General features: G+C 36.6%; 1 protein-coding gene across 2 annotated transcripts in view; it reads left to right on the forward strand.

The window, feature by feature from the left end:
* The window catches only part of ADAMTS6 (ADAM metallopeptidase with thrombospondin type 1 motif 6), a 315,103-nt gene that overhangs the window by 269,213 nt on the left and 18,957 nt on the right, over positions 1-26,933 (forward strand). For both annotated transcript variants that reach the window (XR_006890005.1, XM_046670994.1), the window contains 2 exons: positions 7,335-7,464; positions 19,189-19,393. Coding sequence is in view for 1 of the 2 variants with exons in the window: in XM_046670994.1 (XP_046526950.1) it covers positions 7,335-7,464; positions 19,189-19,393 (335 nt within the window). In the remaining variant the exon portion in view is untranslated. The remainder of the gene's footprint in view (positions 1-7,334; positions 7,465-19,188; positions 19,394-26,933) is intronic.

Below are 26,933 nucleotides of genomic sequence, written 5' to 3' on the forward strand. Positions count from 1 at the left end.
TTTAAGCTTTCTAACCTAGTCTTACCTATGAAAGTTTCGTTTGATAACCTGACATTTTTTTATTGTTTGCTCCTGCATATTGTGGCTTGAATTTTGTCTAATGTTAAGATTTACAGCTGAAGGCAAGAAATTTCTGCTAACCCAAAATGTTCCCCTTAGTGCTGTTTTCCTTCCTCTTTCATCTCATTTATATTACTTTGGAGATTATATTCTTTCCTAACGTGACCAGGGCCTGGATACATATTTGCTCACTGAAAAACCTGGATAAGGCTGAAACCAAAGTCTGAGTGCATTCCTATTGTAATAATGTATGTGTCACAGGTCCATGTTTCACTTCACAAAAATTCTTTCCTAAATAGCATTTTTAACAATCATAGCATTATGCATCTTTACAAGGTATTATACATAAAATGCTTTTGGAGAGAGTTAATCCTTAAATGGTAAGCATCATCCTGATTTTATAGGACCTTATGATATCACTATTCCCACTTATTTTTACTTGAAGAAAATGAAGATTTTAGTTCAAAAGCTATACAGCTTGTTTATTACTTAATTCTGAAATATTTACTCTTTGGTTTCAAGAAAGGAGTTTTATATAGAATTAAAAGAAAAGCTTCTCGGGGGGCTGGCCCGGTGACACAGTGGTTAAGTTTGCACGTTCCGCTTCTCAGCGGCCCGGGATTCGCCGGTTTGGATCCCAGGTGCGGACATGGCACCGCTTGGCAAGCCATGCTGTGGTAGGCATCCCACAGAGAAAGTGTAGGAAGATGGGCATGGATGTTAGCTCAGGGCTGGTCTTCCTCAACAAAAAAGAGGAGGATTGGCAGTAGTTAGCTCAGGGCTAATCTTCCTCAAAAAAAAAAAAAAACTTCTCTATTAATAGGTAATAAATCCATCACAATGTGTGGAATAAGCTTAAGGTCTTCTTATACTCTTAAGATATTATTTCCTCTAAATTTTTATTAATAAAATACCAGAAACAGGGGCCTGCCCAGTGGCACAGCGGTTAAATTTGCACATTCCACTTCAGGTGGCCCTGGGTTTGCCAGTTTGGATCCCTGGTGCAGACTTACACACCTTGTCAAACCATGCTGTGGCAGGCATCCCACATATAAAGTAGAGGAAGATGGGCATGGATGTTAGCTCAGGGTCAGTCTTCCTCAGCAAAAAGAAGAGAATTGGCAGCGGATGTTGGCTCAGGACTTTTCTTCCTCAAAATAAAAAATAAAAAATAAATAAGCTCCTACTAAAGATCATGGAGATTCCTTGTTAGTATAATAAGAGTTAGTCCTTTATATTAGGAAACTTGCCTCTCACAAATTCTTATTTCTAGTTAGTGTTCCACCTCTTGACATGTCTAGCCCCTTTGATGTGTACCTCACACTGGTAAGAACTCAGGCACTGAAACTAGACTACAAAACTAATGGGATCTCACAAAGGCCTGTTTTCCAGACTTATTATTCTGTAGAGTACAGGGGAAAAGCAGACATAGAAAGTAAAAAATATTGAACAATTGAATTGTGGAAACAGAAAAGAAGAGACAACTTTCATAGAATTTTGGATCTGGAAGAAACATTAGGATTCATCTAATTTGAGTGTCTCATTTTCCCAACGAGAATGAAAACTTGTTTTAGGTCATTTACCTAAACTGCCAAGAATTCAAAAAGAGGTAACTAAACATGGCAGAAGTTGGAGTAAGGAAAAAACATAGTAACAAGATAAAGTGAAGGGATATTGCAGACATTTGGCTATGAAAAGAGTTTTAAAATATCAATGAAGATCAGGGAAAGAGAAATCAGACAGAATATAACAAAATGGAAGAATTATAAAATTAAAAATATTAGACCTGAAAATGCATTATTTTATTAAATAAAGTATCTTCCATAATGTAATTATAATGGTACTTGCCTTGTCTCCTCCCTTCCCCCATTTTAATGTAATCTCATTGAGGTCAAGACTATCTCACTCATTTTCCTCCCTTATGATAATGAAAAACCATGCCTTACAGATAGTAGGAATTCAATGAGTTAAAGTGTTAGACACTTTCCATGGGAGAGGTTACTATTAAAATCTAATGAGTAGTAGGAATTCCCTCCGGAGATGGTGATTTCAAATAAACATAGTATATGTTTGCCCCCACCCTATTTTACCATCAGTAAACACAATTGCTCTAGAAAAAACAGTATTTTGAGAGCCACATTTTCCTTTTGATAATTCTGTTTCCTTGGGACACCTAGTTTTGCTTAGGACAGAAAGGAAGACCCTGGGAAGGCAGAGAAAGGAAGCCTTTGCAAGGTGAAAACTATCAGGAGGCTCTTCAGAAGCAAGCATATGGGTGGAGCTGATTGGTACCCGGGGTGCCAGCTGTTAGATCCAAGGCAGATGGGCTTTGCTCTGCCCTGCAAATGCTTGTGTCTGGCCAATAATCACACAGCACAACAGCCAGATTCCAGCAGTGAAAGGCAGAGCAGAGAGACATTTTTTTTCCTGGCACTTGTTGCTCTTTGGATGCTATCTGCAGTGAAGATTTAGATTAAATTAATATTGCTGGCCATATGCTTTGTATATTGTGGTTATATAGTGTTGTCTTGGTTGCTAGCTACTTTGGATGCTGTGGTTAAGCAAATTGTTGCCTTAGCCACCGACCACGTTTTTAGTATTAGTTCTGACTTTGTAACATTTTCCCCCCTCTTCTTCTTCAGAAAACTGTTTCTTGGGTAGATATGACGTGCTTATGCCACTAGATTAAATTATGTAGATATAATCCTAAGGATACATTTGTACCTCCCTTTCTTTCCCTTATTGATTCCTCACATGTGTTGTAGACTGCTCACTTACCAATTGAATGGTCTAAGACTGAAATGCTGGGTCTTATGAGTAGATTTGCCAAGACCCAGAAGGTCTTTCTCCTGCCTTTAACCTTCCCCACATCCTTCTTGGTTTAACACATAGTACTTTCCAAGTGAAATTTAAGTGGTAATTTCTGTGCATTGAGTGCCGTCTCTCTACTTTTAAAATAGTAAACTGTCCTGAGAAAAACAATATATTACCAAATATTGTTACAAATGAATTTATAAAATTATTTAATTCTCTGAAAGAAGAGAGAGATGGGACATGAGAGCGTTGAGCAGCTACTCCCCTTCAAGGGGAGTAGAGGAGGGATTGAAAAGAAGGCAGGGAAATGAAGAGGAGCTGTGTCTGGAATCTTCACTCGGGATTGCTCTTAGGACTGTAGCTGCTGAGCAAAAGACCCCATGTTTTTCACTTGAACCATCGCCATCTCCTAGAGTAAGCACAGCGGATGAAGCATTCTATCCGGGACTCACTTGCAGCTTGGTGGACTTCTTGATCATTTTCCTGTGATATATGCTGTTTCAAAATCCTGAAAGCCATTTCTTGATGTGTAGCTAGAGCAGTGATTCAAGTTAGGCACTCCCTTTCATTGGACAAGGGGACCTCTGGTGGGAAAATAGATCATCTATAATTTTTAACTATTGGCAGAAAACTAAATATAAGATCTGACAAAATGTAAACTTCTAGACTAAAAGTAAGGGTTGTGTTTCCATGTTAAGAACCATCATATTTGACTCTTTGATATCAAATTGTTTTGATCAAAAAAAAATTCTTTGATACTCATTTTAGAGAGTTTAAAGGAAATATGTATTGGTAATGGCAACTTGTACTTAAATTCTTAATATGAAACCATTGATTTTTTTTTAATCATAGAAGAGGGATTGCATTAAAAAAAAGTAAAGATTTTGCATGCCAGTAACTTTAGGTATTTAAGAATAAAATGTAGTTAATGCAGTTTTAAATTTGACCAAAAAATTATGCAGAACATCTGCATTTATCCAGGGAGCATGGACACTAAGCCACTAGAATTTTGTTTTTGATTGGGCATATACTGACTGGTCATGTGGATATTTTATGTTTTTGATTATAAACTATAAGTGTTTAGATATGAAAGCATAATGGCTTTGTGTAACTGCATGTAATTATTCCCGGCAAGGTTTAAATCAACTTCTTAGCAGTGTTTTACAGATTACTTTAAAAGGAGCTATGTACAATAGGCTTGATCATATACAAAGATTCTAAACTCAATCATTTTTCTTGTTGACTTAGTTTAGATTATTTCCAGTTGATCTGTATTTTCTACTTTCTAAGCTAAAAACTGCATTTTCTTTAATCCAAAAATATGTGTTTAAAATTCCGTCCAATTGGGTGCATTGGTTTAGAGAGTTATCCTGTTGCTACTGACTTGAAAAGAAAAAAAACTCTGTAAACTTGCCAAGTGTGGGGGTACAAGTTGGAAGATTTGCGTGCTGTTGGAAGACGATAGTTCAACATTGTAGGAAGATTTGGAATAGATTACCGGTACAGTCAGTTCTTGAGTGTGAGATACCACACTGTCTAATGTAACATTTTAGAAGAAAATTAATAAAAGATGGATGCAAGGGAAAATACATCTTCATAAAACATAGAGTAATTTCAGCTGTTTATTCAAGGACTTTAATTTTTACTCCATAAAAAATAGTGTTCTGAAATGATGAAACTGAAATGAACTCCAAAATACCCTAATTCCTAATTTTTAAGAAGTTTGCAAGGCATGACCAAAATTAAGTCAATTTGTAATTCTTAGCACTTAGCCCAATATCTCATAAGAAGCACGGTGCCTTGTGTTTAGTAACTATTCTCTATTGAATGAATGAATGGATGAGTGAAAGAATGAATGACCTGCCAACCACATATAGCTGGTCTTTTTAGTTTGTGTACTATGTAATTGTAAACTAATTACTGGATCCCACCAAAGAGCAAAATAGCCTTAAAAGTCCAAAACAAAGATATGAGATTATGGATAATTTTTATTTTGTTCTTTGTGGTTTTGTGTATTTTCCAAATTTTTAACGTGTCACGTAGCTAAATTTTTTCAAGATACATACGTGGCTAGAATTATCTTAAAATCAAATATCAATTTCATCTCTAGTAACTAGCTCATCTGTGATTCAGATTGCAGAGGACTTGCTTTTACATTAAAGGCTACTTTTAAAAACTAATGTAATTATAACCAAAAAATACTTCTAGGGTTAATTTAAAGGAAGTAGAATTGTATCTTAACCTGTAGAAACTGAATTAATCTTTCTGCCACTGCTACAAAGCAATGTCAGTTCTATTTTATAGTGTTGAAAAATGTTTATCCTTGTCTGAAAAACAATCAAGATACTAGGTTGAATGCCAACTTTCTTGTTGGAAGTATAGTCATGTATTTTTTATTATTAAACATATTTATAAAAGTTGAGTAAAGTTGTAAGTCCTTTGTGTTGGTGGATGGTTTGAGTCTCCCTCCTCCAAGTATAATCATATTTGAATGACTTAAAAAAAAAAAAAAAACACACTAACCTATAAAAGCAATCCCCTGCTTTCCCTGTTAGGAACAAAATATTGAACCTGGGTGGATGGACATTCTGAGCCTCTGTGGCAGTTGGTAGTTGAGTCCTATGACTAATGGTAGAGAATTTTGTCTAGGTGGATCACATGGACTTAGTTATCTGCCCACTGTTATGACACAATGGGGAGATATCTGATGAATATTGTGGAACATCTGTGAATGGATCATAGCAAGGCCTGATGTGAATCATTCTTCCCTCAAAAATCTAAAGTTTAATAGTTTAAAAATTCCAAACTGTTGTCTGATAAACTGAGATATTTGGCCTATTTTAGAGCTTGGGAGGGAATGAATACAACACATACTCTGACATTTTGCCAGTAAGTCATTTGCTGTTTTAAACCCCTACATTTAGGACAACCTAAAAACTTGTTGAAGGCGATCAGATCAGTAAGAGCCTTCTAATAAAATATACTTTTTTTGATGCTCTCCACCATCATGGAGTCTACAAGACTTAATAGTTTTCCCTATCAGGGAAATAGATTTCCCTGTCTTTAATCCAAAGGGCTTAGTTGAAAGTGCGCATAGCATGGTGACTGAGGCACTCCCCCCTGCAACATTCCTTGACTCCAAAGGGACCCGCATTTGGTGCGTAGTTCTTTCAGTGACAGTTTCCTTCACTGAATGATCCTGTTTCACGTGATTTCCCTAATTTGGTATCAAATTCTTTTATTTACGGTACTGTTAAAAGCAACCGGGAGGACAAAAGGGGATTGGGGAGCAAAACTGAAGGTTGTGTGGGACTAGCTAGGTGTGAAGCTGTGGTTTCCCAGATACTGCTAATGCTGCTTTTATGCTCTTTCTGGGTAATTTTGCCTACCTGGTTACAGAGATGGGGTGGGTGAGTAGGGGATAGTTTAGTTTGTGCTTTTATTTCCGATTCCAGAAATAACCTGCTACCTCCATATGATCTGAAACAGATAACATTGTCTTGTAGTTTGACTTTTTCTCTGATACCTTAATATACCTGTCTTTGCTTCTTTTGATTCCTTGACACTAAAGAGATCATGGGTCTGCATAAAGTCTATTCACCAGGGTGTTTACGATTAAGAGTGTGTTTGTGTGTGTCTTTGTATTTTGTGAAATGTGAGCGAGTTGTGGTGGATATCTTTGCCAATAAATAAAATATATATATTTATATTTTTACAAATTTTATAATGAGAATATTTTTAGCTCTGGCAAACAGGTCACATAGACCAATTTTTAAGAATGAGATAAGAACTTTGTAAGTTAATATTTGATGGAATATATATATCTGTTTGACAATGGTGTAATTAACAGGGGCCAACTCTGTTAAAGCAAACAGACTAATGGGTTGCAGTCCACAAGAGGCCTACTACAATCTCTACATTGTAGACATTATGGGCTTTTAGAGAAATAAATCTATAAATGGAAGAAAAAAATGAAATATGTGAATGTGATGTGTTCGTACCAAAGACTAAATTGATGGAGTTTGTCCTACAAAATATCAAAAAGTGAATTTATCCCAATTGTTTTATTTTCAAATAGATATACAACCATTGTTTTGCACTGAAATGTATATTCATACATTTTATCTGATAATATTTTGGGAAAATGAAGTTTGGCTTTTTTTTTAAGGAAAGCACGAAGGAGAATATACAAGTGGGAAAACTAATTGTTTAAAATTACCAATAATTTCTTTTCTGAAGTTGAAACAGTTATGTTTCTAATATGAGAACAATAATTTTGCCTACAATTACAGTATAATGACCAGGACTTCTCTCCTTTTAGAGAAGCAGTCAAATGTTTCTGGAACAGATAAGACTGCAGCGATCCAGTGAGGTTGATTTCCCACAGAAGAAAACTATGCATACCTAACTTATTGGAAGGTAAACGACTCTTTGATTAATGCTATCCTCCTTTTCTCAAGGTGTCCAAAGACAGGAGGTGGTCTGTAAAAGGTTGGATGACAACTCCATTGTCCAGAACAATTACTGTGACCCTGACAGTAAGCCACCTGAAAATCACAGAGCCTGCAACGCTGAGCCCTGCCCTCCTGAGTAAGTAAGAGGAAGAAGTGAGAATTATTTTCTTCAAGTGCAAAGAGAAAACATTAGATAGTCATATTTGGAAACATACAGTCATATGATAGGAATAAATTAGACTGAGAAAAGGGGATAAAATGTCACAGAGGGTGGAATTTTGATGCCCCTTTCACTGAGCAAAGATTTCTATTTATTCATAGTTTTCAGTTATTAACTGCTTTAAGGCAGGAACTTCAGGAGTTGATCCTGACACAGTACTGGAAGTTATCATATTTCATCAATTCTGAGGTACATATCTCTTCACATTTTAATATCTCTGAAATTGAGATTCATCTTGCAGTTGATAGTGTCTTGCAATAATATCAGCATTATTTTTTTCTTTCTTAATGGTACGTAAAATAATGGTATCTTTGATTCAATAAAATACGGTAGATTGGTGTGCAGTCCTATCTATTCCAGATATTTAGGATAAATATCCTAAAGGCCTAAAGACTTTCAAAATGGCTTAGAAATATTTTGCAGTGGAATATCACTGCTTTAATTTGCTGGCCCAGTTTTAAGTTCTGTCATCCTAAGGCATCCTGTATTTTGACAGTTAGCCATAGCGTAGAGGTATACTTCAGTCTCTGTCAATTGATTAATGCAACAATTAAGCTCACTGTAAAGGGAGGCACAGGAGAGAGCCCATTCATCTTAATGATGACTTTAAAAAAATAAAAATTTAAAAATATGAGACCTGGTGTCAGTGAGCCATACTTTATAATCGTAAGAACAGGAAGATTTCTTGATTGAGCAAAAGGCAATGATTATGTGAAAAAAGACAAAGATTCTGAGTTGATCATGAAAATATTGATCTTTGTAGGGATTTTGCCTGATTGGCAACTGCAAAACAGAACATGTGTAAATGGCATTTTATTCTTGTTTGAGAAATCAGAGTAACCATTATCTCCCTGGTTAACTAATTATCCCAACATGAAATTGATAAGGAAAAAGAATAAACATATCCCAAGCTCTCTAGAACTGGAGAGAAAAGCTCTATAATGAAGCAATCCCTTTTTCTGAAAATGACTGCAGTGGAGACACAAAAACCTGGGACTTACAAAGGATAAAGAAATCAGCTCCCTAATATGGTTAAAGCAAGGGGCATTTCTTAATAATTCTTCCAACACAGTAATGCCTTCTGAACTTTCATTATCCAGAGTCAGTGTCTGCCAGAATATTTGAAGCTTAAAGGGAAATATTCACTACTAATCTCTTGAAAACATTTAGGACAAGAAATTTTTATTCTAAGATTTTTAAAATTTCATGTCTCTTCTTTTCAAAATGTGATCACCATGTAACTAATTCCTTAAAATTCAGACATGGGAAAGTATAGAAATATGATCTATGATATGTATTATAAAGACAAAATGTTTAATTTTTTAATTTTCCTCCTTTGTGCCAATTATTTTTATATATTTAACTCAAGAGAAACTGAAAAACTATATAAAACAAAGTGAAGCTCAAAAACCATAGGCTAATTTTGTTCCTTCCAGTGTTTCCAATAACTTCAACATATTTTCATATAATTGTGTGTCTCAACTCATCAAGTTAATTCCCTGACACTCCGGATTTTAAGTATTATGTTTGGCATTTGATCAGCCATGTAAGGCATCTGAGAGGGCCTGGTCACACCTGTTCTACTTTGGCCTCAGCTTTTTTATTTGTTTAAGCTTAAACACTATTTGAAGGTCCATGGAGCTTTCAATGGTTGGTCATTGCATCCCATATATTTTGGGCTTGAGTATTACATTGGAGGCTTTTTTTAAACAGTTTAAGGATTATTGACATATTTGAATTAACATAAATGATTAAAATTGTTTCCTGTCTCCTTTCCTTTTGTAATTCTGAAATAAAACATTATTTATTATTTTTTTAAAAGTTTGGAGGTAAAAGAATGGAATTTGAAGAAGAAAAGTAAAGAGAATATTAGAAAGAAAATTTAGTCTGACTTTTCTTTTTTGGAAAGAGCTAAAGATATATATTTAAAATATTACTCTTTATTGCTCCATTTTATTCTTAGCTCCTTTTTAATTTATTCTTTATTCCTTTGAATTCAGACTATGAAAAAGGAAATCTCAATTCTTTAGAATAGTTATTGTATATAATAAGATTCTCCATAGACATTTGTATTATAGAGATAAAAATCACAGGAAAATACTCAATTCAATAACACTGAGTGTGGAAGAAAGGAAAGGAGATACGTTTTTTCAGATTATGATGTGATAATTGTATTTGTTTTTTGTAATACATATTAAAGCATAAAATTTTTTTAAACGCAGATACGTAAAAAGAGGAAGATTAAAAATGCCTGTAATATTTTAATACCACTATTAATATTTTGATGTATATATTTCCAGTTTTTTTCCTATGTCTACATAGGCATGTGTATATAACAAAATGGCATTATACTATTTATGATGCTTTGCAGTCAGTTCTCAACATATTTTGAACGTTAAATATCTTCTACAACATTTAGTAGATATATCATTGTTTGTTTAAGTTGGTTTTCCACTGTCGAACAATTTTGGCTGTGTTCTAGCTTTTGATCCCTTACAATACCACAGCAGTAACCATTTTTGCTACTAAAACGTTGTTCTCCATAATTATGCCCTTATACTAAACGAGTAGGAATAGAATTTCTGGTTCAAATGGAAATATATTTTAGTCTTTGAAACGCATTCTTAAATTTTTCTTCAGAAAGAATGTATGAATGTATACTCCACTAACAGTATATAAGAATGTCATTTCCCTGAACTGCATGACACTGAGTAGTATTATTTTGAAAACAATCTTTGACTATTTTATAGAGAAAAAAGCCTTGATATCTGATTATTGTTTTATTTTGTATTTCTGGGATTGCAAATGAGACCAACATTGAGAAATTATGTTCAATGGGCCTTTGTATTATTTCTTTTTTGCTTTTCCTCTTCATGGCCTGTCCCATTTTTCTGCTGAAGTGTTTATCATTTTGTTATTGATTTGTATGAACTCTTAATGTATTATGGATATTAACTCTTTTACCTGTGTTCCAAGTACTCTTTCCTAGTTTGTCATATTTTTCCATATTATTTATGGTATTATGATCTATTTTTACTTATAAGAGTTTTAAAATATTATATAGGAAAACTATCGAACTTTTATTTCTTTCATTGGTATAATTTTTAGAAAGGCCTTACCCACTCTAAGACTATACTTTCCAAGTTTCTTTTTTTCAGTGTAAACTTTAATCTATCTGAAATATATTTGCCTGCTTTGAGGAAAGGATCTATTTATTTTCTTTTTGTGTGTGTGAGGAAGATTGGCCCTGAGCTAACACCTGTTACAATCTTCCTCTTTTTTTTGTTTTTTTTTGCTTGAGGAAGATTGGCCCCGAGCATATATCCATGCCAATCTTCCTCTATTTTGCATGTGGGGCGCTGCCACAGCACAGCCTGATGAGTGGTGTGAAAGGCCACACCCATGATCCTAAGCCTTGAACCGCAGGCCACCAAAGCAGAGCATGCAAACTTAACCACAACACCACTGGACTGGTCCGTATATTTATTTTCAAATATTATTGTTTTCCTAATACCATTAATTTAAAATCTGAAATGGTATTTTTTTATCAGAATGTATCTTTTCAAATAATGAAGTATTTTGAATGTCTTTTAGTCATATGGGAGACTTTATAAGTGGAGTATGGAGGAATAGAGGGTGGTAAGATTTATCCATGTCTTGTATAAAGAAAATGAGAAGGGAGTAGGAAGAATAGACAAAAGAGTCTTTGGTAGAGTAATAATAATAAAAAATGTTTATTTGGAAGACCTTGAAAGGACAGAGGAAAGCTTGCTGGGAAAAATTAGTGTGCTCAGAGCAACAGCTCTTTTATGAGAAAGAGTATAGAAGTCAAGATTGGGAGAGGGAAAAAACAAGAATTCTAGAGAAATTGAGTGAAAATGGTGGGATTCACGACATAGAGTTAAATAATTGACAAAAGGAGGGGGCTGGCCCGGTGGCACAGTGGTTAAGTTCTCACGTTCCGCTTCTGCGGCCTGGAGTTCACTGGTTCGGATCCCAGGTGAGAACCAACGCACCGCTTGTCAAGCCATGCTGTGGCAGGTGTCCCACGTATAAAGTAGAGGAAGATGGGCATGGACGTTAGCTCAGAGCCAGTCTTCCTCAGCAAAAAGAGGAGGATTGGCACTAGTTGGCTCAGGGCTAATCTTCCTAAAAATAAAAAAAATTGACAAAAGGAAAAGGGAGGAGTTGATATTAAAGAACATGACTGATAGGAAGCTGGTGCCCCACCATGAGAAAAAAAAGTAATGCTGACTTGGAATCTGAAGAGAAAGGCCAAGAGTTCAGTTTTGACCATGCTGTGTAATAGCAAGAATATTTTTATATATGACCTCATTGAAGTATCCTTGGATACAGGTGTTATTCCTGTATGATACTGTGGTTTTTAAATTTGTGAAAATCAGAAAAGTGAGAACAATAGAGCACCAAACATTGTGATAAAACTGTGACCAAAAACTGACGCAACGTTTTTTAAGCAACCGCAGTGCGGAAGGCAATGTGCTTTGGGAGAAACGGTTCCTTTTCCTAAAGGCAATCTAATTTGGTAAATACATTAAAAAATAATTATAGTACAAGGCAAAACATGTTAAATATAATAAGAGAGTTATAAGCAAAATTGCACAGGATGCTCAGACTGGGGAGAGATTATTACCCAGGTGCTAGGTTTTATTTAATGGTATCTTTTATGATAAAATGCTTAACAATTATTTTGAGTCACTGCACCCCACCCATGGACAACTATAATCTGTTATTTTAAGTTTAGAAAAAGATTCATCAGAGTCCTCTATAAAACTCCAAAATTTAAGACCTGGAAAGAATCATAGAGATCATGTAGGCCAACTCCCATCGTTTTAGAGATGAGGGTATGCTAATCTCTGGTGATGCTTTTCCCATTACAGGCACACCTCGGAGATATTGCAGCTTCAGCTCCAGACCACCACAATAAAGCAAATATCGCAATAAAGCGAATCACACAAACTTTTTGGTTTCCCAGTGCCTATAAATGCTATGTTTCCACCAAACTGTAGTCTAAGAAGTGTGCAGTAGCATTATGTCTAAAAAAAAATTTACATTCCTAAATTAAAAAATACTTTATTGCTAAAAAGTGCTCTAACCATACAGACCCTTCAGCAAGTTGTAATCCTTTTGCTGACGGAGGGTCTTGCCTCACTGTTGATGGCTGCCGACTGATCAGGGTGGTGGTTGCTGAAGGTTGAGGTGGCTGTCGCGATTTCTTAAAATAAGACAACAGTAAAGGTTGCTGCATCAGTTGAATCTTCCTTTCATGAATGATTTTTCTATAGCATGTGATGCTGTTTGCTGGCATTTTACCCACAGTAGAACTGCTCTCAAAGTTGGAGTCAATCCTCTCAAACCCACCGCTGCTTTATCAACTGAGTTTATGTAACATTCTAAATCCTATGCTGTCATTTCAACAGTCTTCACAGCATCTTCACCAGAAGTGGATTTCATCTCAAGAAACCACTTTCTTTGCTCATTTATAAGAAGCAACTCCTCATCTGTTTAAATTTTATCCTGAGATTCAGCAATTCAGCCACGTCTTCAGGCCCCACTTCTCATTCTAGTTCTCTTGCTGTATCCGCCACATCTGCAGTTACTTCCTCCACTGAAGTCTTGAACCTCTCGAAGTCATTCATGAGGGTTGGAATCAACTTCTTCCAAACTCCTGTTAATGTTGACATTTTGACCTCTTCCCATCAATCACAAATGTTCTTAATGGTATCTAGAATGGTGAATCCTTTCGTCTCCTTTGAAGCTTTGAAGCCAGGCATTGACCTCTCCTCTTTAGTTATGAAAGTCCTAGATGGCATCTTCTTCCCATAGAAGGCTGTTTCATCTACGTTGAAAATCTGTTGTTTAGTGTAGCCAGCTTCATTAATTATCTTAGATCTTCTGGATAACTTGCTGTAGCTTCTACGTCAGAACTTGCTGCTTCACCTTGTACTTTTGTGTTACAAAGATGGTGTCTTTACTTAAACCTCATGAAGCAGCCTCTGCCAGCTTCAAACTTTTCTTCTGCAGCTTCCTCACCTCCCTCAGCCTTCACAGAATTGAAGAGAGTTAGGACCTTGCTCTGGATTATTAGTCTTTGGCTTAAGGGAGTGTTGTGGCTAGTTTGACGTTCTATCCAGACCACTAAAACTTTCTCCATATCAGCAATAAGGCTATTTGGCTTTCTTTTCTTTTTTTTTCTTTTTCTTTTTTTGCAGAGGAAGATTCACCCTAAGCTAACATCTGTTGCTAATCTTCCTCTTTTTTTCTTTCTTTCCCACCCACCCAAAGCCCCAGTACATAGTTGTGTATAGTTGTAAGTTCTTCTACTTCTTCTATGTGATCCTCTGCCACAGTATGGCTACTTACAGACAAGTGGTGTGTTACCAGACCTGGGAACCAAACCCGGGCCGCCAAAGTGAAGTACGCCAAACTTTAGCCTCTAGGCCATCAGGGCTGGTTCTGTTTGGCTTTCTTATCATTTGAGTATTCACTGGAGTAGGACTTTTGATTTCCTTCAAGAACTTTGCCTTTGCATTCACAACTTGGCTAATCCTTTGGCTCAAGAGGCCTAGCTTTCAGCTTATCTGGGCTTTCTAAATGCCTTCCTCACTAAGCTTATGATTTTGATTTAAAGCGAGAGACATGCAACTAGTTCTTTCATATGAACACTTAGAGACCATTGTAGGGTTATTACTTGGTCTAATTTCAATATTGTTGTGTCTCAGGGAATAAGGAGGCGCAAGGAGAGGGAGAGAGACAGGGAATGGCCAGTCAGTGGATCAGTCAGAACACACACAACATTTATCCATGGTTTGCTGTCTTATATGGGCACAGTTTGTGATGCCCCAAAACAATTACAGTAGTAACATCAAAGATCACAGATCACCATAACAAATATAATAATAATGAAAAAGTTTGAAATGTTGCAAGAATTACCAAGATGTGACACAGAGATATAAAGTGAGCAAATGCTGTTGGAAAAATGGCACCAACAGACTTGCTTGGTTCAGGGTTAACATGAACCTTAATTTTTGAGAAGACCGCGCAATATCTGTGAAGTACAATAAAGTGAAGCACAATAAAATGAGGTTATGCCTGTATACCAGACATCACTACCTTTGTAAGGTACAAATCAAACATCTGGTGGCACTTTAATATTTCCAATTTTGCTTGTTTCATTGACACATTCTCAACTGCCACAATTTCAGAGATGTTTATTACATTAATTTTTAAAAATTTAGAAAAAATATCAACTATGGAATGTTTAGGACATAGAGGTTTCTGCTTAATATTAGTTTTACTTTCCAATTAGCTGAAGAATTAGCACATTTTCTTTTTTTTTTTTTTTTACCAACTTTTTGTTCTGGAAATTTTTCTAAACTCTATTTTAAAAGCTAGGAAAGTTTTAGTATCTAAATATTTAATACATTACATTCTTGAATCTCTCTTTGGGTAAACATACTATTGTCAAATTCTGAAGACTTTTTTTACTTGGCTATATTGTGTTTATAAAAAGAGTTGATAATTAGACCTTTGACTCTAGGACAGAGGCTGGGAAATCTCTCTCTCTTTTTTAATCCAAATATCTAATACAGCACTCCCCCCTTTCCTGCGGTTTTACTTTCTGCGGTTTCAGCTACCCGCTGTCAACCGAGATCTGAAAATATTAAGTGGAAATTCCAGAAATAAATGATTCTTAAGTTTTAAATTGCACACCATTCTGAGTTGCATGATGAAATCTCGCGCCATCCTGCTTCTTCCCTCCTGGTATGTGAATCATCCCTTTGTCCAGCATATCCACGCTGCACACATTACCTGCCCATTAGTCACTTAGTAGCCATTTCAGTTATCAGATTGTCTGTTGTGGTATCACAGTGCTTCTGTTCAGATTACCCTTATTTTACTTAATAATGGCCCCAAAGTGCAAGAGTGGTGATGCTGGCAATTCAGATATGCCAAAAAGAAGCCATAAAGTGCTTCCTTTAATGGAAGAGAACATAGCATGTATAGTGTTCAGTACTATCCACAGTTTCAGGCATCCACCGGGGGTCTTGGAATGTATCCCAAGATAAGAGGGGACTACTGTATCAGTTTATTTTCATATGCTTTTCCATTTTCCTTTAAGTTAGAAAGGAAAAATAATATTCTGGTTTTATGATGGGTTCTTTCTTCAAAAATATTCTGGTTAACGTAGGTTGGGGCAAAATTTTTTATAGTGTCTCTTTTATACCCTCCCCCAATAATGTTATTTTTTGTTCTATTAATGTATAGATACTGTAGATCAGATTACATAGGCTGCACCAAGCCACTCATCTCAGACACTCAAACATTAATCTCACTAATTGTTAGCATCTAATGGACATGAAGGCATGTGTTAGGATGTAAGACAATTTGATCACTGGGTGATAGGAAGAGTTCAGAAAGAAACAGCCCCAGTATTGTTCAGACTATAATTATTCAGCAATTGATATTCCCAGAGAGAATTTTTCTGTTCATGTTTTCATGACCAAACTTGGAGGAAAAAATAGAAATAAGGAGAATGTCATCAGAGGGTCAAATACATGGAGAATGAAGGTGAAGGGAGCAGTATGTCTTAAACTGGACGGGAGAGTGGAGAAACTGAGACAAGTAGATGCTGTGGTAAAATTGCAGAACTATTTAAATAATTAGGGTGTGATTTAATCCTTTAGAGAGATGTGGGAAGAGATGATTTGGTAAGCAATAAAGATGCAACAGGGACTGAATGTGAAGCCTGAAATCAGACTTAAAGTCAGAAGGGAAATTGGGAGGGTGGGTAATACTTTTACTTTCATACATTCCAAGTTAAATGCTAGAGTGATGCATCTAAGCTAAGAGATGGTTGGTAATAAAAGAGATGATGGAGAATAACAAGGTGGGAGGTGGCCCTGACCTCAAGCAGCAAAGAGCCGCAACACGTCCTGAGTCACGGCTGTTACTCTGGGCACCTGTGTTTAATTTGAAGGCCTCCATCCCTCTCACATTATGAGACCTAATGAGATCATGGCTGGAGGTGGTATGACTGAACTTTTTGTGGCTGAGTTATACACATTTCTGTTTTATCCCCTAATCTTGGTGATGAAATCACTGTTGTGAATTGAATCAGAGTTTCACTATGGCTGGCATGCAAGTTATTATTCTCAGTACACATTTTCCTCTTTACCAAAAATGGTACTAACAACTTGGGATCATGTTCATCTGTGGAAAACAAAATGGAAAGACTATGAAAATCACTTTAAATCTCCTCTGGAAAATGACTTAGAAAAAAAATGTTAATGTTAGATTTTCAGGATTAAATTATCATTCTTCAAATGAATTTTAGGTTGAAAATTTTTAGATTTTGAACATATTTTAAGTTTGAGAAACTGGTTAATTACAACATTTCTAAATGCTTGTTTCCGTCTATAAGTAACAATAATACAAGTGATAATGAATAAAGCCACTATGGCTTATTTGACTAAGTACAGGCTCAAATTTAGGTTATTAGTACTCTGACTTCACTAGGTACTATCTTCCCCATACAAAACTGGCACAATGAGCTAAGCTCATGGAAATAGTGCAAAATGTGTTCTTAAGCTTTCATACTCTTCTCTCTGGGTAGTCTCCCACCCAAGGGCATGAGCATATCCATCCAGGATAGTTACATGATTTATGATCATGGATTAAAGAAAATGTCTTCTCACCTCATGCTCAGAACCCAGATTCTACTATTTAGCTGTGTTAAAAATGAAATTTAGGGCTGGTCCCATGGCTGAGTGGTTGGCTTCCTGCGCTCAGCTTCAGCAGCCTGGTGTTCGCCAGTTTGGATCCTGGGTGTGGACCTGGCATGGCTCATCAAGCCATGCTGAGGTGGCATCCCACATAGCACAACTGGAAGGACCTGCAACTAGAATATACAACTATGTACTGGGGGGGGGGGGCTTTGGGAATAAGAAGAAGGGGAAAAAAAAAGATTGGCAACAGATATTAGCTCAGGGGCCAATCTTTAAAAAAATAAGAAAGAAATTTAGTGGAAATAGCAATTGATGGGTGATCTAGTCCTAGTTCCATCATTGCTCTTTTCATGATTTTGGAGAACCATTTTCCTACCACTGGTCTTATTTTCTTCATCTATAAAACAAAGCACAGTGCCTTGAATATAGTAAGCATTCAGCATATATTTATTAAATTAAATACAATAATGTGTCAGTCAGGACTCAGGTTGGAAATAACTTCAACTTCAGCTAGCTTCTGCACAGAAGAGGATTTACTGGTTTACATGACAAAGCTGAGGGAAGGATAAGAATGGACCTAGCTTGAGGAATGGCTAGAAATCAAGGATTCAAACACTCTCAGGACTCTAGCTCCTGTGAATTCTTTCAAATCAGCTAATTCCACTTGACAGGAAACATGACCACCCACAGCTCTTATATCTTTATACATCTTTGTGACCAGAAAGGAAAGGGTCCCTTTTGCTCTAGTCAAGATGTAAAAATTCTAAAGCCAAATTCTCATTGGTCTGATTTGGATCAGGATTCACGTCCCTTGGACCAATTAATGTGCCTAAGAGAGTGAGTCCTGCAGAAGTAGTACACACACCAAAACCCCCTGAAATTATATATGTGTATATAAATATGAAAGTTCATTGATGACCTTAGGAAAAAAGAGTAGTATACCTAGAAATGTGAGACATGTTCATTTTGTTAAAACATCTCAGTTTTTTCTCACGTTAGCTGTGTAGAAGCTATTTTTAGGAGTAGGGTCAAAGCAAGGGAACTCCATGTTTTCACAGAGGTGGCTCAGGGCTCTGCTCTTGGTGCAGGTTTTTAAAGACTCCCACGTCTTCAAGATGGATACCTGGTCTTCTCTCCCCCTGTAAGGACAGTAAAGGTATTCTATCTTCTGCAAAGCCTAATGTTCATTTCTGAGAATCAGAAAACAAATCTCTAGGTTTTTTCTACTCCTTTAGCACAAAATCCTTGATTGTGCGAGACTCTGCTCAATGTAATAATAATACAGCTACTGTTTCTTGTTTGTTGTATCCCAGACACAATGTTAGAAGCTTTCAGTGGTGTGCTGAAGCCAGCTAGTACTGGCTCCTGAGACCGTATTAATAGCACATCTTCTCTTGTTCATATTCAGTATGTTTAGGTGGTGGCTTGAAATTGGTGATGGTGAGGTATTTATACCACAAAAATTGGCAAATACAACAAATTAGGACTCCCTGCCTCCCATGAAGAGCCAGTTGTTAAACATTTAACAGCTTCATATATATTACCTTACTTAATCCTCCTGACAATCTTATGATTGATATTGTTATCCTCATTTTAGAAATTAATAAAAAAGGAGAAAAATCAGAGGTTTAAAAACACATAGTGCATTACTTGTTGAAACCTGGGTTCTGCCTGCTCCAAAGCCCATGCACTATACTTTAGGCTGTAACTGACAGTGAGTTATCTTTTCCTTAGCAGTTCTCCCATCTGTCATTTGTCACATCAACCAACACTGACCTGTCAGCCCTTCTAGGAAAAGGATGTAGTCCATTGATGAAAGTGCCTTCACTCAGCTGAAAATCTCTGGCTGCACTGAGGAAATGCTTGTCTGTGTTTCTTCCACTTCTTGCTGCAGGTGGTTCATTGGGGATTGGTTGGAGTGTAGCAAGACTTGTGATGGTGGAATGCGCACAAGGGCAGTGCTCTGCATCAGGAAGATCGGACCTTCCGAGGAGGAGACACTGGACTACAGTGGTTGTTTAACACACCGGCCTATTGAAAAAGAGCCCTGCAATAACCAGTCATGTCCACCTCAGTGGGTGGCTTTGGACTGGTCAGAAGTAAGGAAATCTGAGGCTGTATGTTTTGAGATGTCTTAACTATCAATACCAAAGCATTTAATATTAAGGACACCTGAGCGTGTGAGCGTCTTAGAACTCAACAAGTAAGGACTGCATAACAGTGAATTTGGCCATGTTATATTTTATTGCTGCTTGTCAGGAAGTAGAGTTTTTTGGGTCAGAGCAATCAATGAGAAACTAGTCATCAATTTGATACAAATAAGCCTAAAGTGAATTTGAAAGATTGTTATAGTGAGTGCTCATATAAGTGGTTTTTCTTTCTTTACTATTCTTGAACAGCATCACAGGCTCAGAATTAGTGATATGTTGTATCTTTTTTCCAAGTAATGTTCCAGCCTAACTGCAGAACTCTGAGATATGAATCTTTATGAATTTATTATCACTTTTTATATGTCTCTCTATATGTTTTAATTGCTTCTTTTGCATCTGGAGAAGAAACATGGAGTTGAGGGTTATAATATACCAAAAAGTCACATTCAGATTTTATCGTTACTTCCACTTACATGATTAGTGAGGAAGAGTTGACTAAGATAATGTTTTTCTGGCATACATGTATATAAAAGAGCCTAAAATAATCCAAAGGCCTCAGAAAAATGGTCTTATGAAAAGGGAAGTAAGAGGTGGAGTTAATTCTTGACTCCTTATTCTGCATGAGACATATACATATACACACACACTGTACCATTCTCCACATTTCCCAAAGAAGAGCTGAATCCTTCTGTAGCATTGGTTAATGTTAAAAAGAACGAGTACCTGACTTTTTAATTAAAGGTCATTCTTCCTTGTTAGCAAAACAGGATGCATTTCCTGCTGGAAACATTGTGATACTTGCTTTGGGTATTTCCTGTAGACCACATAAGTTTGTCAAAAAATAAACAAAAAACAAATTAAACATTGTTCTTTAGGAACCTGTGGATGTAACTTTTCCCCCTGTGAATCTTACTGCTTGAGTGGCCTTATTTTCCTAGAGGCCCAGGGCTAAAAGAGGGACTGTGTTTAAGATGGCACATGGAAATGGAGATTCTGACCAGTCATGGTTATCCGTGGAATCTTTAGGAGGAATTGGGAGTGTTCTCCCAAGTTTCCTGGCCATACTCCAGTTTCAGTAATTACATTCTGCCTACCTAACTTTTATTTGTGTTTCAATCAAATGTAGAGATGTTCTTGATATTATTCACTCAGTGGTTATGGAAAACAATATGAACTCTTCTGTTCCCTAACAGTGGGTGGATTAACTGCTAAATTCATTTGAAAGATAAAATCCATTGATAGAGAATAGACATTCTACAGAGTTGTCCACATGTAAGTCATTATTTTACTTGCAATTCAGTGCCCAAGACTTTTATAGAAGTCCATACCTAGTCATTGACAATGATGACAAATTTGTCATTGGAAAATCATAATGGCAGACCTGATGATTGGCTGCAACAGTTTTAGGGTTTCAGGTCAAGTCAGTAGGTATGACTGGGTGCTTACTAAACACAATGAGTTAAGCAGTATGGAGAACACGAAAGAATCCTATAAGCTTAGGAAAATAAGAAATATCTGTGAAACAACTATAGAATGATATAAGATAGTGTTTAATGAAGTGGGGCATTGTGAAGTATAAGTGTATAGAAGTGATATATAAATACAGAGCTAAGAAGGTAAGAATAGCCTGGAGTAGGATCACAGGCTTTTAGTTGATGTGAGTTGAACCATTGGAGTATAGAATATGAAGTAGGGAAGAGAATAGGGAAGGTGGAGAAGGTGCTCTTGATAAAAGAAACCACTGAACAGAAACACAAAGACCATGTGGTGAAAGTAGGATGGGGGAAAAGGATGTTTTCAAGAATAAATGGAAGATAAGATTAAATAAAGTAGTGATAAGTAATAAGAAGGCTTGAATACAGAACTTTATACCACATTATTCTTCTACAAAAAGTAGAGAAAAAAAGATAAGTTGATAAGCAGAAACTAGAAGAAATTTCTGCCAACCATGAAAACACTAAAACCTCCTCATATGTAGACTCATTTCACGTTGGTCTCCTGACTTACACTTTTCTGTATCATCATATTTTTATTTTAATATAAAACAACCAAATATAATCACCTTGAGAAACAACTTATCTATATTACTGTATGTTTCCATTCTAATTGCCATTTTAAGGTTTTCTTCCTAATTCAACCTCATATGGGTTATAGTGACCCTACTTTTAGAATTTTGATTCTTATCTGTCTAGTCTTAGAAGTGACTTGCTCAAATAGCTCCACCAGGCTCTTAGGCACTCCTGGAGGCTGCCTGAAGAAATAGGAATAAGCTAAAGGGGTTTTTAATCACATTTCTGCTATCTTCTTTAAGATGGCTGAGTCAAAACTTAGGGGAAAGGAGTGCTGAGGGCATGGAGTGTTGGGACTACCACCACCGATAAAGCATTGGTAGCTGCTGTTGTCTGTCCACAGACAGTGCAGGAAAACTATTCTGAGGTAAGCACAGGCCAAGAAATGCTGCCATTACCATCTCAAAGATTCTAGTTAACACCTTCTGTACCATCATCTCCATCCTTTGTTCAGGAAGAAAGAGATGATTTTTGCCCCATACAGTCTCTCCTATTTATTTTCCAAAAGAGGGAGTGTACTCTCACACTTCCATTTCCTTGCTTTACAAGGAAGACCACTTCTTTCCTAGGTGGGTTAAAAATGACTAAAAGTAAAGAGCCTTAAGTGATAAATGTCTCAGTAGCTATGGAGAACAAAAGGAGAATAAGGAGCCTGTTCTACCCAGAGGAATGGAACACCTCCCACTAATGAAAAGAGGTTCCAGCAGAAGAGCAGGCAATGTTCAATGTCTTCCAGTTAACTTTTGCAAATATTTCACATAATATTCTTTTGACACGCCCTTGAAAACTTCCCTTCTCTTTCTGCCCCCCTCCCCACTTCCAGCTATCAGCTGTCTAAGCTCTGCTAATCACAACGGTGAGGTTCAACTGGTGAAAACATGTTGCAGCAAGAGGAATGTACTCTTTGACCTTTTCCTTTTCTTTGCCGGCTGCTCTAATATAAAATTTCCATTGTTGTAAAGCCAGGAACCGTTTTTCGTTTTCCCCATCAGTGAAACCCACCCAGTGCTATGGCAAAAGAGAAAAAAAAGCCAAATTACCTTGGTGGGAAATGGCTCTTTGGCAGCCTTTTGTGAAACTAATGAAGCCATGGCTTTCCCATTTCCTATAATCCAGCTTCACTCTTGGGATCGCCCATGCTATGTTGGACTTAAATGGTTTTCTGTTTTTGCCCTCTCTTGGCAAGTAACTCTTAAAAGCATTGCTGCATACTGTGGATTGGCTCCAGCAATCCTAAACCATTCTTTTGATGTATCGGAATAGTTTCTTTTGACTCCCACAGAATGCCCATTGAGAAAGGTCTGTTTCTTGTACTTACTCTTGGACAAGTGGATGACTGATATCATACTCAATTGACTTTATAGGACTTATATTTAGGTACCAGTACTTAAGAAGGCCGGGGGGGTGGGGCACGGAATCTACCTACAAGGGACTGGGCTTTTAGAAGACAATTGTGACATCACCTTGGCTTCTCCTAGGTTCTACTTAGTACTATGATCAAGAGAATTAAACCCACCTCTCAAGAGAGAACTCAGTCTAACCTCAAAATGTTAATGTTTCTATCCTTTACAAGTGAGAGCCAAATTGTTTTCCTTGGTGTGGTTTCAAATACTTTTTTCTGCAAAATTTTTTTTTGCTTCTTAATCACAGAACGTTAAGCTAAAAGCATAAAAGCATCTCTCGTAAAAATCACCTCCTCTATCCCATTGAGATAAAAACAAAAAACAAATGGTTTGGTCAGATTTTAAATAATTGTGAGATTCTGATTATGTGAATAAAAGAGGAAAAATAGATATTTACCTGCAGGAAGGAAACAGTAAAAAATAACTTTATTAAATAATGGATTGCCCAGTGAAACAATATCTTCCATCCAACTACCTAATGGTTTACTGTGAGAATAAATGGAATGGATTTTGATATTTGCAACTATGATTTAATCTAAAAGATGAATTTTTATTACTGAACTAAATATTGAATTTCTAATTATTACTAATGAATTTTACTGCAGAATTAACAAGTGCAAAAATATACCCGTAACAGGGGCCAGCCCCATGGCTGAGTGGTTAAGTTCACGTGCTCCACTTCAGCGGCCCAGGGTTTCACTGGTTTGGATCCTAGGCGTGTACATAGCACTACTCATCAAGCCACGCTGAGGCGGCGTCCCACATAGTACGACCAGAAAGGCCTGCAGCTAGAATCTACAACTATGTACTGGGGGGCTTTGGGGAGAAGAAGAAGAAAAAAAGAAGATTGGCAACAGATGTTAGCTCAGGTGCCAATCTTTAAAGAAAAAAAAAATGCATATATATATATATATACCTGTTACACGGGTATAGACCAATGATTATCTGTGAAGCACTCATAATAAAGTTAAATGCCTATTAATCATGCATAATCATGGCAACATCTTGCTTCTCTAGAATTTCTTATTTTTTGAGATAGCTAAATAAAGCTGAGACTGTCAGATGGATAAACATATTTATTTATCAGAAGGCTAAAGAGAGGCAAAGATGAAATGTAGGCTAAATAAAGCGATGGGAAGAAGTAAAAATAAAAACATCTCTGCTTGAACATCTCTGACCTCAGGTCAGAAGAATTTGCAGGAGACAGTTCTACCTAGAGTGAAGCTGGTCCCTGTGCCTTTACTGTTTTTTTTCAAGCAATTTTTAAACATTTAATTTTATAATCACCCTTAAGAAGCACAATATTTGCAGAGACCAGAGTTGAGATTCTGGCTTTAGACATGTAATATTTGTGGCTAGATCTGCAGGGCTCAGGTCTGTTTTATTCATTGAGTCAGAATGTGGCAGAAATGTAGTTTTCAGTCATTCACTATTTTCAGAATCCTGTTGATTATTTCTCTACTTCTAGTGCTACAGGATAGAATATCCTTGGGTTATTTAGTGGAGTTTTGGCTTTAATTTTCTAAAATTATTTCGTGTCCCCATAGAAGATGTCATTGTATCTTCAGCGTTGCATATAACTGCACATTGTCCCACAGAGGGTTTGTGTCTTTGTACATTTGCATTTCAGAGTTTTATTCCAGTGGGAACCTGCTATCTGGATTTATCTGTGCTTCTCATTGCTTTAGTTTCCCCCCTCTAAAATGGGTGTGAAAACAGTACTTCAGGAGGTTTCCATGACGATGAGGTAGATTATGACATGCAAAGGACTTAAAACACTGCCTGATACTTAACAAGTAAATGTTAGCGTTGCTTTCTCTTTTTATTCTCCTCCCTATTATTATCAATCTGTTTTGTTTTGTTTTTGGTCTCCTGGGGACTTTTCAGACACAAATGAATGAATTGTCTGTCCTTGCATTGTTTGCCTCCCCTAATTGTAAGCAGGACTTTGGCAAAGGCTCTTAAGAAAGACTGCTACATATTACTACCGTCTTCAAATAATAGCAGAAGTTTCTTGCTACTGGAAAAAGATGTTAGAATAAGCAAGGGACATATGTCCCAGGCTTTAATATACATTTGCATGCATTTAAAATGTGAAGGGGAGAGGGGTACATATTTCAATAAATGTTCCCAATATAAAGAACTAGTCGTAGCCTAAAATACTAAAACTAAATTCTCTATACATCCTATGTGTTGCTGCCTTTCTCCCTAAAGTCAGAAGTACCCTTCTATCCTCTTGTACTTTACCTCAATTTATCTTTTGTAATAATTAATACTTCTCATGTCTTCCCATGACTTTGTTTCTCCAATGCTAAGAGCTACAGTATGGATTAGAAGGTTTAGGATTTAGTTCCAGCTCTGCCAGTTGGTATCCATTTAACCTTAAGTTGCTTAAGCTTTCCACATCTGTAACAATTCTCAAAAGTTTTTCTAAGAGTAATGTATTTGAAAGTATTTTGTGAACTGTGAAACTCTAATGGAATGTAAGGTAGCAGTGTTATTATTATCAATAATAATATTAAGCATTAAGAAAGTGACAGAAATCCTCCATGGCTGTGGCTTCTAACATTGGTGGATGGTGAAGGAAACTTGGTGTGAAGTCAAGAGGACTAGACACAAGTAGGGCAAACTCAGGAGACCTGAATCAGGGCTTTACTCATTCTACAGAATACATGATTGCAAGACATAGTTGTCTGTCTTGGTTTCTTGAAATATAAAGTGATAACGTTGTTGTGAGGATTAAACGAGACAATATATGCAAAGTACATAGGGTAGTGCCTAACATCCAGGAAACACTCAATAGGAGTGAGCATTAACACTGCCGTTTAATAGCTGCATGACTTTCTACCAACCACTTATTCAAAGATTGTTTCCTCATTTTAAAAACAGAATAATAATTGCCATCTCACAGGATTTTTGTGAGGACTCTAAATTATAGCACTTAGCACAACACTCAGTATGTACAGTGTTTATTGAATGGTAGCTGCTGTTACTATTATCATTATTCATAGTAGTAGTAGTCATAGAAGCAGCCACAGCATTAGCTTTGTGTGTGGCACTGGGCTAGCACTAGACAATACTGCAAATTAGTTAGGATGGAGAGATGAATCTGAAGAAGTAAGCAAGCCTTCCTATCCAAGTGTAGTAAGCATAAATTTAAAGAGTTTGCATTTTTATCTTGAAGACAATATTGAGCAATTAAAGGATGTTTTGTAATCAAAAGAGAATAGAATTGGATTTATGCTTTAGAGAGTGGATTGGTGTGAGGTAAGAGCAAGAAATGAGAGACCTGTTAGAAAGGCATTGCAGTATTACACTGCAAGAAATGATGTTTATCTGAAGTAAAGTTAGTGGCGACAGAGAGTAATCAACAGATGTGAGAGAGATTTAGGAGTTGGATTAGTAGGACCTAGTAATTGAAAATATGGGTAGACTGAGGCAGCAGCTGGCAATAAGGATGTTGATTTGGCCGTGAAAGGAAGAACAGGGATCAGGAATTTCTCTCCTGATCTCTAAGTCCCTAACTGAACCCTCTTCTGGAGCCATATTGGGAAGAACTGGATGTTATCCTCCTTTGAAATGCATCTTAATGAAACTTTTTCTAAGTTCTACATTCATTGTGGTGAAGAGTTTTCACGGGATCCTTGATTTTCACCTGAAAAACGTTAATATTTTTCTTTCTTTCTATGACATGTACCAAGTTCAAGGATTGCCCCTGACAAAGCCACTCAGGGGTGTGTACAGTGTTCATTAAGACATCCTGTCCCACAACTAATACGTCTTCATTTACCTAATGGTAAATGAAAGCCATCATCATTTCAGATAAAGGACAGTATATATTTATTGAGTGCATACTCAAAGCCCTCTGCTAGATCCTGGGGGTCAGGGTGGGTGGTGTTCAAAGAAGAAACAGAAATGAAATAATTTTAAGGAGCTTATAGTCTGGTAGGGTTGAGAAGACATGTAAATACATAATTATAAATAGGCAGATGGTGATTAGTGATACAAAAATTATAT

The sequence above is a fragment of the Equus quagga genome, chromosome 9 (assembly GCF_021613505.1).
Source record: "Equus quagga isolate Etosha38 chromosome 9, UCLA_HA_Equagga_1.0, whole genome shotgun sequence".
In the NCBI taxonomy this organism is placed as follows: domain Eukaryota; kingdom Metazoa; phylum Chordata; class Mammalia; order Perissodactyla; family Equidae; genus Equus; species Equus quagga.